The sequence below is a fragment of the Lepus europaeus genome, chromosome 1 (genome assembly GCF_033115175.1).
Source record: "Lepus europaeus isolate LE1 chromosome 1, mLepTim1.pri, whole genome shotgun sequence".
NCBI lineage: Eukaryota > Metazoa > Chordata > Mammalia > Lagomorpha > Leporidae > Lepus > Lepus europaeus.
The window spans coordinates 129,954,788-129,975,566 of record NC_084827.1 but is presented as its reverse complement, the minus strand read 5'-3'; the positions used below and the strand labels follow the sequence as shown (position 1 = coordinate 129,975,566).

The following is a 20,779-nucleotide window of genomic DNA, read 5'->3' as shown; positions in this document are numbered from 1 at the left end:
CCTGGAGGAAGCTGCTGGCTCATGGGTTGGGATCAGCTCAGAGCTGGCCATTGTGGCCATTTGGGGACTGAACCAGCAGATCAAAGATATCGCTCTCTCTGTAACTCTTTCAAATAAATGAAATAAATATTTAAAAACAATTTTTTGAGCTTATCTGCTATTATATATCTGCTATGAAAAACTTTTTAACTAGACATTTGCATAATGGTTTATACATTTGAGGGTAAGACAAATCTTGTATAACTGTGTACCCTACCTAACCTAGCAACTAGGTTTTAAAATCATCAACATCCATGTAATATTTTGTTTGACTAAATCATTATGGAACAAAAAATGTTTGTAATATTAGCAGTTGGTTTTTCAAATAGTTAAATCACACTAGCTGCAATGTTAGTGAAATCAGACCAATCTAGCATGTTAAATTGTTAAGAAAGAACACAGAGCTATGCAGCTACTTTTCCTCAGAGACCATTAAGTGACTAACAAAAATTTTGCCTTTTTTTGTTAAATGACACCAATACATACACAAATAATTTTATCAGCCTAACTTCAAATTGTAGCAATTTAAAACATGTCTAATACAGTCCTGTGATTATAACCTCTGAAATATTTGTAATTGTGCCTACTGTCACCAGAGCTCTACTTTTAAAAGAAGCAATTCAGTCTGCATGTTGGAGAGGCAACAGGCTTGACAGTATTCTCAGATCTCAGGAGGGAAGGCCAGCTTTTCAAGCTATCAACTGTGTCCTTTGTTGTAAAAATAAAGTTTATCCTTTTCTCCTTTAGGTTTTCGCTTAATTACTACTCCTACCTTTTTATCCCACATCACGCATATCAAACTTTTACCTCTCTTCAAACCCCTCATGTACTCATGGTACAATTAGACATAAATTACACCAACAAAACCTCATCTCCAAACACACCTAGATAGCCTTGCCTTCATCCTTATACTTGTTATTTACACTTCAAGGTCTTGTTTTAAAATAATCTTTGTTTGAAGAAAATTATTTCATTTTATTTGAAAGGTAGAGAGACATGTAGACAGATGGATAAAGTTTTTCCATTTGCTGATTCACTTCCCAAATGCCCACAATCAGGGCCAAGCAAAGCGGAAATCAGGAGCCTGAAATTCCCATGTGGTGGCAAGGACCCATGTACTCAAGCCATCCCCTGTTGCCTCTCAGGGTGTACATTAGCAAGAAGCTGGATCAGAAGCAGATAAACCAGCAACTCTGATGTGGGATGTGGGTATACCAAGCTGCACCAAATACCCATCCCAAGCTCTTTTCATCTTCAATTTCTCCTCCTCTATCAGATTTTTTCTTCCTCCAGTGTTTACTGGCAACTCTATCAGATCTTTTTCTCTGACCTACACATGTATCTAGGTCTCCTGTATCCAAAAGTCAGTCCTGTGACAATGTTTCCCTCTCTAAGTTAAGTAGGATTTGCCCTCATTTTTTTCATTTCTCAAATCACTACAGTCCTGATGAAAACACCCTGTTTCTGTAACTCCTTTCCTAATTTTGACAACTCATATTTATTAACAAATCATCGTATTTATTTTTCAGAAGCTTTTATTTCAAATCTTTTATCTTTTATTTCTCAGTATCTTTCCAAAGCCTGTTCTCCTCTGCCTACCCTAAATGATGCTTAAAGTGAGGTTTTTTTTTTTTTTAATTTGTAAAAAGATTTATCTTTTTCATTTGAAACACAGAGTTATACACACAGATATCTTTCTATTTTTGTTGTACAAAGATTTATTTTATTTATTTGAAAGGTAGAGTTACACACAAAGAGAGATCTTCTGTCTGCTGGTTTACTCCCCAAATGGCTGCAACAGCCAGGGCTGGGCCAGGTGGGCCAGGCTGAAGGGAGAAGCCTAGAACTCCATCTGAGTCTCCAACTTGGTTTGCAGGGGCTTAATCACTTGGGCCATCTTCTGTTGTTTTTCCAGACTCATTAACGGGGAGCTGGATTGGAAGCAAACAGCTGGGACCCGAACCAACCTCCATATGGGATGCCAGCATCACAGGCAGCGGCTTTAATGGCTGTGCCATAATGCTGGTCCCTTGCAATGTGTTCCAAAATGTTCTTATTCTATGCTATTTACCTGAGTGAGCTCATTTATTCTATAGTACCAATTCAGATGACTTTCTAAATTTTCTTCTGTAATGTTTAGACAGGATCCTAGACAATGTCACTTTTGATAGCCAAAAATAAATCTTGAATTCAAGAGGTCCCAAACTGAATTCATTAGTTACATTTGCAAACTCCCTTTTCTTTCCTTCCAGTTTCAGTTAACAGCTTCAACATTCACCATGCCGCTGTATTTCTACAGCCTCTGCTACTCACTTATACTTTTGTGTACAGCCAAACCACAGGTTACCAGCTAGTTAACTGAAAAACATCTAAGCTTACTAAGCCTGGTCTAATCCCCTTTAGACAGCTTCCTATTTCTCAGAATTATACAAAAATTAGCACACTTACCGTCTTTATCTGAAGTATATGTGCTGAATCTTTCAAGACTGGCTACAGTAATACCTGTCTCATCTACATCTCTTGGGACGTACAGGCTTAAATCTATGTCATTGATGCTCATTGAATCATCAACCTTTAAAAACACAGAAAAAAAAATTGTTACAAATAAAAATAGTATTTTCATAAATTAGCTTTACTTTTTTTAATTTGACAGGTAGAGTTATAGACAGTGAGAGAGAGACAGAGAGAAAGGTCTTCCTTCCATTGGTTCACCCCCCAAATGGCCGCTACGGCTGGCGCTGCACCGATCCGAAGCCAGGAGCCAGGTGCTTCTTTCTGGTCTCTCATGCGGCTGCAGGGGCCTAAGCACTTGGGCCATCCTCCACTGCCCTCCCGGGCCACAGTAGAGAGCTGGACTGGAAGAGGGGCTAGAACCCAGTGCCCATATGGGATGCTGGCGCCACAGGCGGAGGATTAACCTAGTGAGCCACCGCATAAAGACCCCTCATAAATTAGTTTTACTTTGGTCTTAATGAAGCAAAAGTATCACTGATACCAAGTTAAAAAACAAAAGAGTTGCCACAATTCAATTTTGTTCTTAAAAAAAGAACAGCAATGCCAAATGTGAAGCTTTTTCCTCTGACACCACATTATAACAGTCTCTTGGAACTCAGAGTCTAAAATTTTATGACAACTACACAAAAAAGTCAACAGTATACCTGCGATAACTAAATTTGCTCCCGAGTGATTCTGCTATTTTCTTACACTCCCAACTCTATACTTTCTAATTCATCTTCTATCTCACCACTGCTCTTTTAAAAGTATTGAACAAAAAAAGACTTTAAACTCATTTAATTCTCACAAGCACTTTGATGGATGATTAGCATTATGTCCATGTTACACACAGATGGAGGCCCAAAGTAATTTCCCACTGACAGCCTAAGGATTTGAACTGAGCCACTCTGGCTCTAGTGTTGGTGTTTTTCACCATGCTGCTCTATTGTCTCAACTGTTTCTTTCATACACATAAGCAGATGAGGAGAAAACTTTCCTCTTACCTCATCACCACCTGTTCCTTGGGTGTAACGGGTATCATCTGCTTCTTCATCATCATCATTGACCAATTCAGGACGAAATTCAAACACCTCACGACCACTGATCTAGTGAGATATAAATATAAAATCATCCAAAATTCAAAAACTTCTTAGTCACTGATTTTAGACATTCACATGATTACATAAGGCTGAAATCTTGCATGACCCAAAAATTATAAAACCAAACAAGAATCAAGTGTGGGAATTTGAGACATACCACTAGTGCTTTGCCTGCTTTGAAGTCAGCTTTTCTTCTTTCCATATCTTGTTCAAGTCTATCAATCTTTTCTTGTCTTTTCCTTTTTTTCCATGCAAGAAAAGATTCTAGAGTGATTTTGGTAACATTTGGGCCTAGGGCAGAACGCTGCAAATATAAAGAGTTAATTTTTCCTCCAAAAGTGATCTGCAGTAGGTTTAATAGCAGCTTTCTCTTAATGCAATTAACATCTGCTTATGACTATGCTGAAGACATTAAATTTGGAATAAATTTACTTTTGTTTTATAGGAGAATTGGGAAAATGAGCGTCCACAGACACAGATAGTTAAAATAGATAATTCTGAGCTAGCTATCTTCTTAGCACTGAATGTTAGTAACATTTATGATGAAAAAAATTTTTAACATAAGCAATAGTTAAAAAACAATATATATTAAAGAGAATTGAAAATGAATCTTGATGTGAATGGAATGGGAGAGTGAGTGGGAAAGGGGAGGGTTGCAGGGGGGAGGGGAGTTATGGGGGGGGGGGGAAGCCATTGTAACCCATAAGCTGTACTTTGGAAATTTATATTCATTAAATAAGAAAAAAAAATATATATATACACATATATACATATACATACATATATATATATATATATATATATATATATATATATAAAGAGTACCACAGCAGTATCAAATTTCATTTGTGTTTCTCAGGAGAGGAATAAAACTAAACAGAAAAAAAATTCAACTGCTTCTCAGGGCCAATAATTGAGTAATAAATAGATACAAAAAAAGTCACACAAGGGGATTTCAAAAAGTTTGTGTAAAACGGAACTAAGTTTATTTTGGAGCAAAAAATTTGAAGTCATGTGTAGTTTTCCATGACACACAATTTCCAACCCCTTCATATTTGCTGAACTTCTGCCTGGTATTTAGTATTAAATGATTTACACATTTATGCTAATATATTGATCTACACAAATGAGCTAACAGTGGGTGATAGGAAATTTACCAAAGATTAATAGCTAACAAGAGGCAGAACTAGGACACAAGCTCAAATATACCTTACACATAAGTGTATGTTTTCTATTATAGTACTATTGTATCCATTATTATATATCCATTATGTGAGAAATCAAACATGTCTGTTTATAATAAATGTATGTAATCTCAACACAAAGTGTTTACACAACATAGATGCATCCTCCTGTATCAGCAAAGTGAGTATTTAGAGTCCAGGAATAATGATAAAAATAATTGAAAAACTGGAATAAGTGATCTCCTTCTGGGGCCGATGCTGTGGCGTAGCATGTAAAGCCACCGCCTGCAGTGCTGGCATCCCATATGGGTGCCGGTTCGAGTCCTGGCTGCTCCACTTCTGATCCAGCTCTCTGCTATTGCCAGGGAAAGCAGTAGAAGATGGCCCAAGTCCTTGGGCCCCTGCACCCTCGTGAGAGACCCAGAAGAAGCTCCTGGCTCCTGGCTTTGGATAGGCGTAGTTCCAGCTGTTGTGGCCAACTGAGGAGTGAACCAGCAGACGGAAGACAGCCCCCCCCCCCACGCCTCTCTTTCTCTCTCTTTGTAACTCTGAATTTCAATCAATCAATCATTTTTTTTTTTTTTTTAAAAAGGTGACCTCTTATATATGTGTTAATTAGTATTACAGTGGGGAACAAAAGGCACCAGAGAAAAGATATAAACTATATGTTCAATCTAAGAAGAGACTAAGTGTTTTTGATAACTCAGTCTTATGGGCAATTTGATAACCCACTAGCTAGTCAGGAAAAAACCGTTTAACGAATTCAAGAATTATTGTCCTGCCTAGGTTTACATTTTAGATATACAAGAATCAAAGAACGGGAAATTTTGGGAAAATGTCACAATATTTTTCCCCCTTTCATAATAATATGCTACTGCCTCCAAATGGTAACTGTTAGAATTCCACAATACTTTTAAATTTTTTAGTGGTAGGAAAAATATTAGTTACCTCTCTTTCAATTAGATCTTCTAATGAAATTTCATCCTCTTTCTCTTCTTTCTTTTTGTCTTTTTTCAACACAAATCCAGGAGGAAGTGCATGGCGATACATGCAATTATCGCCCCCTCCAGGGCAAACCCAAAACCAGCCATACTTGTTGTTTTCAATGGCTTCAAGGAAATGCTTGCATACCTATAGAGACAATATTATTCACTAGTGGCTCAGTGTCATTTATTTCCAAGGTAAATGGTTAAGTATATGGAATAAATACATCTTATTCACACCCTCTGGCTAAACCACTTAGGTAGACAACACTCTTATGTACAGAAATACACATAAAAATTTATTTTAAAACAATTAAAACAATGGCATATTCTCTTTAGAGAAGATCAATATTTATTCTATTTTAGTCAATGTTTTGCATTCTGAATTATACAAAAAGTTGCTTGTTATTCTTTATATATGTAATCCCAAAGTTTGCTTTTTAAAAAGCATAAATGGATTAAATATTACTTTGTTTTTATCTTTCCTAAAAATTAATCAATACAGTAATTACATAAACACTATTTGATTTACCTGACATCATAGGAAATTTCTTACATCTGAGTCACAAGGGCATAAGGCACAAGGCACAAAAGGAACATAAAGTATAGTGACCCTTCAAAACATGAACAGAAGGGCAAAATACAACTGTACTGGAGATTGTGGTCATAAGCTTTATGAATAAGGAAAAATTAACCAACAGGATTTTTCTTAAAAAAAAAAAAGTTTTGTGCAACTAACATTTAGAATTTTTCTAGCACACTAAGATTTTTCACTGTAATGAGATTATAGATAAATGTGTCAACATCAATGCAAAGTCTGAGAAATTACTCATTAATACTTAAAGGTACATTTTCTGGAATACTAGAGCCACTACCTAGCAAAAATTCACTTTGGAATTTGTACATAGTAACATCCTGGTTGCTCCCTTTCTGATTCAGCTCCCTGCTAATGAGTCTAAGAAAGCAGTGAAAGGTGGCCCGAGTGCTTGGATCTCTGCACCCACATAGGAGACCAGGATGGAGTTCCTGGCTCCTGGCTTTGGCCTGGCCCAGTCCCAGCTATTGCAGCCATTTGGGAGTAAATCAGTGGATAGATCTGTCTTTATTTCTTCCCCTCTCTCTGTTACTTTCCTTTCAAATAAATAAACAAAAAAATCTTAAAAAAAAAAAAAAAGTGCAGTTTTGCAATCAAAAACTTCTTTGCACTAAAACAAAATATTTAATTAATTTAATTAAGTGGGTTTGTTTAACAAGTCTCCATTCATTATAACAAAAATAAGAAAAGAATCCCTATCTGAGTATGATTGAGTTCAACCCATATTCAGGGAAGTAAAATCCTGAGTAAAACGGCACTTAAAAGACTTCAGTACTACATGACTTTCAAAAGCTTTTTCTGAAGTATTTAATATCATCAAATATAGCTCACATAATCCCACCAAAAAACATGCACCTTATTTTGATGAAATGAAATTTCCCAACTTAAAAAGAAAAATGCAGTAGAAAATAGCAGCAAATACCTTGCCACATAATTCTGTCTAATGATAAATACCACAGCAACTCAATTCAAGAAAAGGACATACTATTTGAGTTTTTGGTTTTTTCTTTTCCGCCTCACCGTGCTTCTTGTTCACTACTTCTTCCAGCTTTTTCTCATCCCAATTATCCATAGTATCTAAATAAAAGGAGTTATGAAGATTAAATATTTTTATCTAATGCTTCCATAATACATTATCTCCTTAAACAGATGAGAATGTTGTACAAGATTCATAACCTAACAAAACTCTTAAATCTAATTATTTTTACAAACATAATCGTAAAATTGAAATATTCTTCAAGTTAGTTAATATCTTAGTTAACAAACCGAAGGCAACTGGTATTCACTTTTAAGAGAATGTTAAAAGAAATACCTTTTTCAAGTTCTTCATCTCTTGCATCAATGTAAACACTTCGCTTTTCACATTTTCTCTCCAAAGTCAAGTCATGAGAGAATTTACACTTATCTCCTTTAGTACATTGTCCTTGCTTGAAGAATGCACATACCACGGACTTGGGATCTGCACCTATGACAAACAGCATTGGCCAGATCATAAAGTATAGTTTGTATGCGACATGTAATTACTTTTGGCTAAATGATGATTTTTCCATTCACTGATGTTAGAGGAAAATATCACTTTTATTTATTTATCAAGAAATTTCTTTTTAAGTCCTTCCTGTGGTACTTTAAATCTATTTTTGTTTCTTTTCTTCTCATTAAGAAAGGCAGCAGGCAATGGGAAACCAAACACAAACGTGGGTTATTCCCTAGTCATTAGTCTAACTGCAGTAAATGAGGCAGAAGGCAAGAGAAACACATAAATAGAGGAATACTGCCAAAAATTTGCAACTGACAGTTTATACAACTATGCTTTGCCATGACTACTATCAAAGACTGGATATTATAAATCAACTGGTAGACTTCTAAATCCTTAAATTTGCCTTAAGTACGGGGCAAGTATAGTTACTTGTACAAAGGTACAACTTTGCACATATGAGGGCACTTCAAAAATTTCATGGAAAATGCAAATGAAAAGATGAATTTATTTCAGCACAAAAAATTGAAACCATGCCTATCAGATGTCTAAAAAGTCCATGAATGATGTGTATTATGAACAACTATACATGAATTTCAAATTTTTTATACCAAAACAAACTTATATTTTATATTTATTTATAAATGAAGCAGAGAGAGAGAGAGAGAGAAAGCAAGTGTTCCCACCCACTGGTTTACTCCCCAAAACAGCCAGAACTGGGCCAGGCCAATGCCGGGAGCCAGGAACTCAACCCAGGTCTCCCATGTGGGTAGCAGGAACCCAATTATTGGAGCTATCTATCACAGCTTGCCCCCAGGATCTATATTAGTAGAAAGCTGGAGTAAGGAGCTACAATGAGACTACACAATTGTCTCAAATCTTATCATTTAATTCCATTTTTTCACAAACCTTCTGAAGTATCCTTGTACAGAGGAGCCCTAAGCAAGCCATTGATACAGATTAATTTTGACAAAGTGAGTATAATTTCCAAAGCAGACACAACTGGCTTATAATCTAAAGGAGATAAACATAATAAATCAACACTTTTTAACCTAAATTACATTTGATAATGTAACACCTCTGAAATTTAAAGTTTACCTTTACTAATTTTTTGAGCAGCAACTACAGGCTTGAAGAGCTCATTTAGTTCCTGTAATTCTTTCTTCTTGTCATCTTTCTTCAATTTCTTCTCAGCTTCACTTTGTGCTACCTATAATATTCCCAGGTTTAAAATGTAAATTTGACGGTTTACAAAGTTGTTTTCACTACATGGTAGTCACTAATGTAACAAGTTGCATATTGATAGGTATATAGCCTTTACCTTTTAACATAAGGGTTAAAATAGCCTTGTAGTATTTATAAATGCGTGGTTGAACTATAAAACAAAACTGCTATCCATTGTAATGATTCTTTTTGTTCTACAAATGGTATCATACCTAGTTAAAAACATGTATTCAAAAGCTTATAGCAACAAGCATTAAGCTTTTACTACATGCCCAGCATTTTTAGTAAATGGTTCTCACCTGGGTCATTCTTCCTATGAAAGCAACCCATTCCCCAGAAATGTGTGGGTGCATTTTGAAGATCAGGGATGCAAATATTCTGAACATATAATGAATTGTACCACCCCAAATACCTACAGTGTCCCTGTGGGAAAACACTGGGCTAGGTCAGTGCAAGAGACTAAACAAAACATGTAACATAGTTCCAGGCACACAATTTACATACCTAATATCATTAGAAGAGTCATCCAGACATTTACATGTCAGGTCCTATGTTAGATGACAGGGAATACAAAGGTGAAAAGACAAAGATCTTATTTAAAGCTCAGAACCTAGTGGGAAGACAGACATGTCAACATCTATGTATAATAATATATGGGATTCTGGGAACAAAGAATGACTACATGCCTAAGAAAATCAGATTGAGCTGAAAACTGGATGCATTCTACTGAAGAGCAAGAAAGAAGAAATGCAGAAAGAGCCAGCCAATGCAGACACCAGGACCAGAGGAACAAGGTATGAGAAATATCCATGAGAAATCTGGACCACATCAGTAGTGACAAAGTAGAACTTAAAAGAGTTTAAAGTCAGTGACAAGATCAGGTCATATTTTATAAAGGATCATGATGGTAGCTTTGTTGAGGATAGAACCAGAATCTAAGAATGAAGGCAAAGAAGCCACTATAATTGTTGTAGGCAAGAAAACGTTAAGAGCTTAAAATGGGGGGGTATTAGTAGTGAGGACAGAGAAAACAAGACAGATAGCACTCTTTAGGAGGTATAACTGATTAAATGAATAGCTGAGCTTGAGGGGTAAGGAGGAGGAGTCTAGGATTATCATATGCATGGCTGGTGTTGTTGAACAAGACAGGGAATACAGGAGGAACAGGTTTCAGGGTAGAAGGTGGAGATGATCTCAGTTTTGGATATACCGAGTATGAGATGCTTACAGAGGAGCTAGGTGGAGTTATTTAGAAGGCAGTTGTATATAGATACTGATTACATGAAACCAGAAAAAGTCTGGTTTGATAAAGATTTTAGAAGTAATAGCTTAGATAGTAACTGGTTAAAATTTGGGGTGTACGTGAAATTACTCAAAGTATAAAAAACTGCCAAGAGTAGTGGACAATTCCTTGAATAATACCATTACATGGGTAAACAGGATGTAAACAGTCTATTATAAACACTAAAAAACATCAAAGAAGTAGGCAGCAATCAGGACAAAAAATGTTAAAGGAAGAAATTTTAGGAAACGAATGGCCAGATGCTGTAATAAGGTTAAAGATATCCCAATTCTGGCCCTGACCACATGGTGGAAGTGTTTAAACAAAAACATTTTTTAGAAAGAAAAAAGCGCCGGGTGCCGCGGCTCACTAGGCTAATCCTCCGCCTGCAGTGCCGGCATAACGGGTTCTAGTCCCGGTTGCTCCTCTTCCAGTCCAGCTCTCTGCTGTGGCCTGGGAAGGCAGTGGAGGATGGCCCAAGTGCTTGGGCCTTGCACCCGCATGGGAGACCAAGAGGAAGCACCTGGCTCCTGGCTTCTGATCGGCGCAGTGCGCCGGCCGTGGCGGCCATTTGGGGGGTGAACCAGCGAAAGGAAGACCTTTCTCTGTCTCTCTCTAACTCTGCCTGTCAAAAAAAAAAAAAAAAAAAAGCTATTTTATTTAAATCTACTAAAAATACTCTTTGCTCATTAGGCCCATCTCAAACATGTGAGAAAAGAGCAGGAGTAATGGAGGTCCACAAACTATTTGTCTAAATATTTAAACATCAGAAATCAAGATAATGTTAAGTAAAACATGGTTTGTATTAATAATTTACAAATATGTATACTTTATGACTTGGAAGGACTGGTTCAAATTTAAAACGCTCAGGCTCCACAGAGTTTCACATTGAAGCAAAGTGGTTACTGAGTCAGCCCACGGCTCCTCTTCCTCCTCTTTCCACTCCCAGTTTTATTCTACCTTATGTATACAGGGGTAGGTAAAAGGCATGGGGGAAAGAAACGGTATAAACCCAGGCTCTGTCTAGCCTCCTTGCACAAATTCTCCCTTTGGCAACTTCAGGCACATTGGCAGCACAGCAAATCCTAGGTGGAGATGAGCAAGGGGAACAGGCCTTTATAGGACCTGAGAGTGGGCTCTAAGCTGTTGTGGGGAGCAGTGTAAAAAATCTGGGTGGTCACATCCTTTTGGCCTCACTGACTCTACGTGTGAGGAAGAGACATGTCTGAGAAGACATAAGAGTACAGCTATCCTCTGTAGCCATAGGGCACCTCACCTTAATTCAACCCTAAGAGCAGGACTGCTGCTCACTTCTAAATTTAGTGTGAGTGGTTAAAGTGCTCCATGTTCACAGATAAAATCCCACCTGCCAAGAAATTATCAAACGTTTAATATTCAATGTACTCTAAAACCTAACTACCACTACAAATTTTACGGTTTTTCCAGATCTGTGAAATCTGAAATCATTCAAAATACTTCCCCCAGAAGAAAAAAAAAAGGTTGATGGAGAGGGAACATAGGATTGAAAAAGAGATTAAGGGAAGAAAGTGAATACTTCTTACAGTCCTAGGTCTAACAGAAGATTTACTTTTTTTTCTCATTTAACCACCAGAGGAGCCCTACGAGGGTTAATTGTCCTTCTGCTGTACAACTGATACCCAAGTCTATTTGACTCCAAGGTCTGAGCATACAGCTGTCCATGGATGTCCATATGTGGGATTGGTTCCAGGACCAATTCCTGAGGATATCAAATCATGGAAGCTCAAGTCCCTTGTATGAAATGGCAAAGTATTTGCATATAACCTACTCACATTCTGCCATTTACTTTATTTGTAGATTACCTCTAAGAACTGATTACAATGTAAGTGCTATGTAAAGTAGTTTAGGAAATAACAAAAAGTCTGTATATGTACAGTATGGAGGCAACCATCAATCACCAAAGGCCTAACTGCATACATAGTACATGCCAGTAACAACATTAAAAAAATTTTTTTTGATTCCCAGTTGTTTGACTCCACAGATGCAGAACTTACAGATACTGGGAGTTAACAGCGTATTTTATTAAACCAGGCTATTAACATTAGCAGCTTGAAAGAGCAGTTATTGGTTCCAGAATTGGGCCGGGGGAAAAGAAAAATGTTGGGCACTGATATGTAGTCAGCACAACAGAAAGAAATTTATTGCAGATACAGATTGTCTCATAAATACATACTCTGATATCTCAGGTGAAAAAAATGTGTATTTAAACACTTTAGAAATTCTTCTCTCCTGTGTTAAAGAGTTTAAATACTTGGGTGCCCGTTACCCATGCAGGAGACCTGGATGTTTGAGGCTTCTGGGTTCAGCCCGGCTCAGCCACACACGTGGGAGATTCGGATGGACTTCCAGTCCTGACTTTAGCCTGGGCCAGCCCTGGCTGTTTTGAGTATTTGGGGAGTGAACCAGATGATCACAGAAGATAAGATATAGATCTATCTATCTTTCTCTCCTCTCTCCCCAACTCCCAAGCCTTTCAAATAATTAAAAACAAAACAAAGTGTTTCTATAAGCTAAGGACAAGGAATTAAGAACAGTGAAAAAAGTCCTTTAAGAAAATAAACAGCTATGTCTATAAAATTTGAGCACATAAAAGATCTATAAAAGCTTTAAGGAAAAAAAGAGCTAAATATTTTTGCATGAGTTGCCAATGAATAAATTCCAAATTCATATGACCTCAGAACAGCCAACAACAATAGAAGGAAGAATATTCTGGGGAAAGGACTCGCCTTAATAGGTAACAGAATTATTACCAGGTCTCCATAATAAAAATCAATATGATACTCAGGGATACACAATAAGTAGAAAAGAAGAGAGAACTAGAAATAAGAGCTTAATATAGCTCAAACTTCAGTGATAAATGATCCTGGTACAAAAGGCTATTCATTTAAAGAAAAACAAACCTAAGGATATGCAAAATAAATTTATGACAAGTTGTTGATTGTGAAAATAAAAATAGAAAAAAAATCTAGGAAAAGCATGCATTGTCTAGTGGCAGAAGAGACCACTCAATCGTGTTAAAAACTACACATACGTGACAAAACTAAAAATTGTTGTATGGCAAAATATAGCTGAAATATCAGAAATTACCAGCAGTGTATACAAAAGGTATTTTTCATAAATGGACAAGAAAAAACAATCAAAAAAGTAAAGGATGAAAATGTATACACAGAAAGTGATTAGGCAAATCTGTTAAATTTAGAAATTCATTTCCCTTGAACTAGAAAGTTACTAGAAAATTTATCTCACAGGGATACCAGTAAAAGCATAACCATGTGTAAGAATACATACAGATATTTCTTGCAGAAGAGTTGTAAACAAAGTGATCACTTGTGAGTACTGAAATAGATAAATACACCTGTACTATAGAATAGTATGCAGTCATTTTTAGAATAAAAAAGAACTATATCAAAATGGCTTGCAGGAATATTTAAGATATACATCCGTGTAAGAAAGGCAACATGCAAAAAACCTTAAAATTAAGTTTCATTTGGAAATAAAATTATAATACCAAATATTTTTATCTGTAACAGATGTTATATATTATTACACTCATAATATAGAAATATAAATTATTTACCTGACGTGGATTTTGTTGACCAAATTTAACCTGATGAGTGACAGCTTTAATAAACTTCTGTTGCTTTGCTCCTTTCTTATTCTTTAGACCAAAAGTTTTGTCCTAAAAGACAGAGAGCATGGAAATACCTCAGCAATGTTTATTACTATATTTCTTCCAATTATACCTAAAAATTATTCTTAACCTATTGATTTAAAAAATATTCTTCCTAATGCTATACAAACAGATGTAAAAAACTACTCAAACATCAAGTCAAGGCAACTTAATGACCTCAAAACATTACCAAGGTTTCTTTATATATCAATACATACTTTTTATTCTATGATGCTTTTTCCAAAATGCATTTCGGAACAACTATTTTATGGGCCACACAGAGTTGTTATACTGGGATAAGAAGTCCTATAATCTAAACAGTTTAAGAAAATGTTTAGATAAGCAGGGTTCCTGACTTTTAAACACAATACTTCTTAGAGCCTTCACCAGTAGAAATATAGTATAAGTCTTTTACTTCCAAATCTTATTTTACTTCACAACACATATTTTTCCCCCAAGATTTTCTTGAGGGATTATGTACTGCTTGAAAATATTTTGGAGAATAAGAAGCAGATACAGTAAGTTCTGGACTAGTTTTCTGGGTAATAAAGAGCTTCTCAAAAACTTCTAATTTAATAATGGAATCAAACTGAAATGTACACATTCCTAATTGTCACTAAAGCAGAAATGCTGAAATTAAAGCATACCTAATAAGCAACAATTATTTATTTATATATTTGAAAAGCAGAGTTAGAAACAAAGTGGGGAGAGAGAATGAGAGATCTTTCACCTGCTGGTTCACTTTCCAAATGGCTGCAACAGCCAGGGCTGGATCAGACCAAAGCCAAGAACAAGGAGCTTATTCCTGGTATCCCATGTGGGTGCAGGAACCCAAGGACGTGATTCATCTTCTGCTGCTTTCCCAGGTGCATTACCAGGGAGATAGATCGAAAGTGGAGTAGGCCAGTCTTGGACCAGTGTCCATACCCATGCTGGCATTGCAGTCAGAGGTTTAACCTGCTCTGCCACCATGCCAACTCCAAGCACCATTTTTTTTTTTTTTAATTATTTGAAAATCAGAGTTACACACACACAAGGTATCTTCCATCTGATGGTTCACTTCCCATGTGGCTGCTATGGCCAGGACTGAGCCAGAAGCTTCACAGGGACCTCCCACATGGGTAGCATAAGTCCAAGCACTTGAACCATCTTCCTTGCTATTCCCAGGCCATTAGCAGAGAGCTGGATGGGCAGCAAAACAGCTGGGACTTGAAAGGACATCCACATGGGATACTGGTGTCATGGGTGGCACCTTTACCTACTATGCTATAATGCTGGCCCCTAAGCAATACTTCTAAAAAATTCATTTGTAATATTCACATTACAGTTTCAGAATATATTCATATGCTTCCTCCATTTATATAATGACTTAAGACTATATCACCTAGTGATGTTAATTTGTGTAAATATGCTATGATGTTCACACAATGACGAAATTGCCTAATGATATGGGTCTCAGAATTACCTCTATCATTAAGGGACCATGATTATACTATTACTATGGTAGTGGCTATCATTTATGGAATGCTTATTATGTGTAAGGTGCTAATGGGGTCTTTGGCTATCTGTTCATCTTTAATGAACATGCAATACAAAAACAAAAAACAAACAAACAAACAAACAAACCTAGAATCCAGGGCGTGTGTGTGTGTGTGTGTGTGTTTAGGGACTGTAAACTGGAAAATTACCCCCACCTCCACCCAAATCACATTCTCTTGATTTTAAATGTGACTTTATCAGGAAGTAGGTCTTTGCAGTTGAGATGAGGTCACACTAGATTAGGGTGACCCTAGGTCCAACTAGTGTATAAGATGAAAGGATAGATACACAGAGTGACATGGCTAATGAATGCCAAAGACTGCCAGATACCACCAGAAACTAAAAGTTCTTACAACCTTCAGAGGAGTATGGCTCTCCTGACACCTGATTTTATACCTGTACTCTCCAAAACTGTGAGAGTAAGCCATCTAGTTTTTGGAAACTTGTTAAAGCAGTCCTGAAAAACTAATACAGTGGGTGTAACTAATGGGTTTTACCATATGTGAATGGACAGTAAGTCTTTTTTTCTGTGTGTATTTTCTATTTCTCTAGGAAGATCCACTGGATAGTAGGGCAATAAGCCTACACTAGTTTTTTGGGTAACAGCCCCAAAAAACCAACATTTATTTATTTATTTTAAGGCTTTATTTACTTATATGAAAGTCAAAGAGGGAGAGAGAGAAAGAGAGAGAATGGATTTTCCAATGCTCTGATTCACTCTCCCAGACAGGCCATCAAGTTTTTATGGATGGTTGCCCTTATTTTTACAGAAGAGAAAGCTTAACACAATCCAATTTGAAGGAAAGATGGTCAAGCGTAATGTGACATATGGAGAGAGTTGATCTTAGTGCAGCAGCCAAGTCTGAAATACTAGTTTTCTTTTATAAAAAAAGATGAGCTCTGATGGGGAGATGAGACTCTAGGTAAAACAGAATCAGGACAAGTGTAACAGCATCTACAAATGCTTTACCAGAAAATAGTATGACTAGTGTTCAACCATTGCCCATACATAATTACAGAGATACAAACTATGAATAAACAAGGCCAAATAAAGCAAGGTAGATATAAATATATAAAATCCCAGGAAGGAAAAAAAAAGTCCCTTAATGAGACCTGGTCAGTTAGGAAAAAAGTACTCACAGAGGTAGTTTCTGGTAGAGATATATAGACTACAGATCCTAGAAGAAAAAAGTTTTCAGATTTAATTAAACTGCTTTAGTACATGATTAACCAGTCTGAAGAGATAATGAATGAGTTGTGTTTTGGAAGTCTCCAATTAGATTAGAAATCAGAAATTATTTTTATAGTGAAAGGAGACACATTTATCTAGCAGTCATTAAACAGAGACTTCTGAATATATACTTTACTGAATCTTCAACAATTCTATGATACACGGTTACCTCATTCTGGAAATCTGAATACAGAAACTCAGAACCACTCTTCTGAAGTTACACTACTAATAAGGTGCAGGCAATGTGGTGTAAAGATACAAGCTCTTAGCTGGACTGCCTGAGATCTAACGCCAACCAGAGCTGGGAAATCATTCTCTTTGCCAAAGTTTTTGTTTGTTTGTTGTTGTTTTAAACTGGAAAGTGAGTCTAATTCTCACCCTTTAGGTTTACTGTGAAAGTTAAAAGATTGACTACAGAGAGATAGCACAGCACAGTGGTTGATATTAAGGACTCAGAAGCCAGACTTCCTGGGTTTCAATCCTGGCTCTGCTACTTGCTTATTTAGTAACCTTGGGCAAGTTATTTAATCTGTTCTTGTTTCCTCAAACTATAAAAAGGGTAATAATAGTTAACTGACAGAATTAAGGGAGCTTTGTACATATCACTTACAGATAGCTTGTGTCTCTTCCCTTTCCCTTCCCCAAAACACTGAGAACTGTGTGTAGCCCATTATTAACTATTAAATGGAAGATGATATTTAAACCAAAATATATTTGACTTTAATGAAAGTACTTGTTCTTTCTACCATGAAAAACTATGTACTCCTACAGAAAACTGGTTAAGTTACTGGGCTGATTAGTACTTTAAAAACTTTCTAAATATCACATTGTAGATCTGGGATGCCACAATGCCTCTGGAAAACAGGCTGGTTTACAATTTGGAATTCTTCAAAAAGGCCTCTTCCTTTTTCCTGGAGCTTAGAACAGATCCTTAACTAAGGATTAACTTAAATCTAGGAATGGGGAAGTATGAAGTGAGAAACAAGAAAGTTACAGTGAACTCCACATCATGGTTAAAATAAAATTAGGGAAATGATACTCTTCACTAGATTTACAGGGTACCAAAAAATCAGTTACAGGGAAGGAACAGTGTTCATGTGCTTCAGAAGACAATCTGGAATTGAATACAGAGCTTAGAAAGCAGACAGCTGAAAAAGCAAGCCTCCTTGAGGCTCCAAGAGCCTCAACACACAATGAAATCCAGACTTCTCTTAAAACACTGACTCTTCCTCCCCCTTCCCACCCTTAAGATAATTCTGCTCCCTTCACAGGACAGCCTCTGTTCCTTAAACAAGATGGTGGGAAAAAACAAGGCAGGGGAGGGTAGGTCAACATCAAAGAGCAGTCCAAGGTAACTGGAATTTACCTCAGAATGCCAGGGTAAACAAAGGCTGGCATCACTTTACCTTAATTAACTTTTCCTCAAAAGCACTGTTTAATGTTATTTTGCTGTCCATTAATATAATAGATAGTCTGCAACTGATTAATCAAATAATCAACAGTTGACCACAGTTGAAATTTTTCACTGATAAACCAGTAATTTTTCTTCCATTCTTTTACACACCTGGATCTGATCTCTGTAGGTCTGTATTAGCACCTTTCTTGCTGCTAACAGTCCTTATCTGTGCATTCTTTATTTGCCCTGAAACCCGATTATTTTCCCTTTTCTACAACCAAACACTGCCCAAAGCTGACTTCTATTTATTATTATAAGATTTTAGCAGTAAGAACACAAATGACATATATCATTTGGGAATAATATGTGAACATCTAATAGAATCACAACGCTCTGACATACAATTTTAGAAAGAAAATACTTGTTAGTGCTAATGAAGTCATGCCATCTGAGGGCATTTATAGAAGAAAAACCTATGGGCGATAAAAAGAAATTACTTCAGGTAGGCAGGGAGCAAGCACAATATTGAGAAGAAAGAATCAGTCTATTTCCCAACTAGTACTAATTTATAATCCTGTATTAGTAACAGTAGCCACCTTTTACTGAATACATGTCATATGGCAGGCACTTTCCACATACTGTATCATTTAACTCACTCCTCCTGAACATTTTTTAAAAGTTAGTTGCACTTTACAAATGAGAACTGTGGCTCAGATAGGACATGTAACTTGTCCTGAATAACAGAGCTAGGCATTTGAAATATGGACTTTCACCCAGGTCTACTGAACTCCAAAGCTGGTGCGTCTTTCATTAGATTATACTACATCTCATGTATTCTCTCACTTCCTGAAGAACTCTCAGAAGTTACATGTTATTGTTCTTTCATAATAAGTATTCATAGTGGTGGCAGAAAAAACAGTAGAGGCACGGGACAGGTATGTAAGTCAACAATTTATTTTAAAGTCCTTTCAAGACAGCTGCTTAAAAGCACATGGTCTACCTGTTAATTTTGACTAAATTTAGAACTTCAGATCATATACATGGGATCTCCCCAAATTAACCAGACTCTGAAGTATTAGTTTTTACATGTCAAAATAGAATATGGAGAAGTGTCTGGTAACAAAACTTTTAATAACCAAATAGATTAATAACCAGTTTGAACCAGGCTTCAATTACGTTCATTGTGAATCTGCCACAAAATATATTTCACTTTAATTTTTATATGTTGTGACAACAAAGTCATTTTACTTGATATTTTAGAAATGCATACAAAAATATGGGTAAAGTGTATAAAACTTGATTAGGGAGCAGGGAGTTAAACTTGCTCTACAGACAGGCAGGGCCTTTAGGGAAGACAAAAAACATTGTCTATGCTATTGAATAAAATGAAATATATTGTTTCCTAACCAGAGCAGACCTAACAATCTATAGTATTCTTATACCCTTTCAGTGTAGCAAACATCAATAAAGCACATTTGAGTCTGCAGAACTTTACTACAGTTAAAAACAAAACAAAACAAAAAAGCTCATCTGGCTTGGATAGGTCTAAGAAACAAAGGGATCACACAAACAAGACAAGTGTCTGCTAATACTAACTGATAGAATCAAAAAGGGAGAAAAGGATCCAACATGGGAAGCAGGATACACAGCAGACTCATAGAATGGCAGATGTCCTAAACAACACTCTGGCCTCAGAATCAGCCCTTAAGGCTTTCAGATCTGGCTGAAGAGCCCATGAGAGTATAGCAGGCATGGAAAGCCAAGATACCATGGAAAAGAAAAAAAGAAGAAGACCTAAATGAAAGATCTCTGTGAGTGAGATCCCAGTGGAAAGAACGGGGCCATCAAAGAAGGAGGTACCTTTCTCTGAAGGGAGGAGAGAACTTCCACTTTGACTGTGACCCTATCGGAATAAGATCAAAGTCAGTGAACCCTAAAGGCTTCCATAGCCCTGGCAACTCATGACTAGAGCCTAGGGAGATTACTGACACCATGAACAAGAGTGTCAAATTGTTAAGTCAGCAACAGGAGTCACTGTGTACTTACATCCCATGTGGGATCTGTCCTTAATGTGTTGTCTAATGTGCAGTGATGCTATAACTAGTACTGAAACAGTATTTTTACACTTTGTGTTTCTGCGTGGGTACAAACTGATGAGATCTTTACTAATTATATACTGGATCGATCTCCTGTATATAAAGATAATTGGAAATGAAAAAAAAAAAAAAACCTGGTGTTAAATTGGAAATGGCATAGAAAATTAATTTAAAAAAAAATAATATGTAGGATCTCTGCCTTTAATGTGCTGTACACTCTTATTTAATGCTATAACTAGTACTTCAACAGTATTTTTTTTTCACTTTGTGTTGCTATATGGGGGCAAACTGTTGAAATCGTTACCTAATTTATACTAAACTGATCTTTTGTATATAAAGAGAATTGAAAATGAATCATGATGTGATTGGAAGGGGAGAGGGAGCGGGAAAGGGAGGTTTGTGGGTGGGAGGCTAATTTTGGGAGGGGGAAGCCA

General features: G+C 36.6%; 1 protein-coding gene across 2 annotated transcripts in view; it reads right to left on the bottom strand.

The window, feature by feature from the left end:
* ZC3H15 (zinc finger CCCH-type containing 15) overlaps window positions 1-20,779 on the bottom strand; it is a 31,366-nt gene that overhangs the window by 7,879 nt on the left and 2,708 nt on the right. For both annotated transcript variants that reach the window (XM_062188855.1, XM_062188847.1), the window contains exons 2-9: window positions 13,991-14,092; window positions 8,967-9,078; window positions 7,707-7,859; window positions 7,380-7,471; window positions 5,765-5,947; window positions 3,790-3,936; window positions 3,537-3,638; window positions 2,488-2,611 (exon numbers count right to left, since the gene is read on the bottom strand). In XM_062188855.1, the coding sequence (XP_062044839.1) occupies window positions 2,488-2,611; window positions 3,537-3,638; window positions 3,790-3,936; window positions 5,765-5,947; window positions 7,380-7,471; window positions 7,707-7,859; window positions 8,967-9,078; window positions 13,991-14,092 (1,015 nt within the window). The remainder of the gene's footprint in view (window positions 1-2,487; window positions 2,612-3,536; window positions 3,639-3,789; window positions 3,937-5,764; window positions 5,948-7,379; window positions 7,472-7,706; window positions 7,860-8,966; window positions 9,079-13,990; window positions 14,093-20,779) is intronic.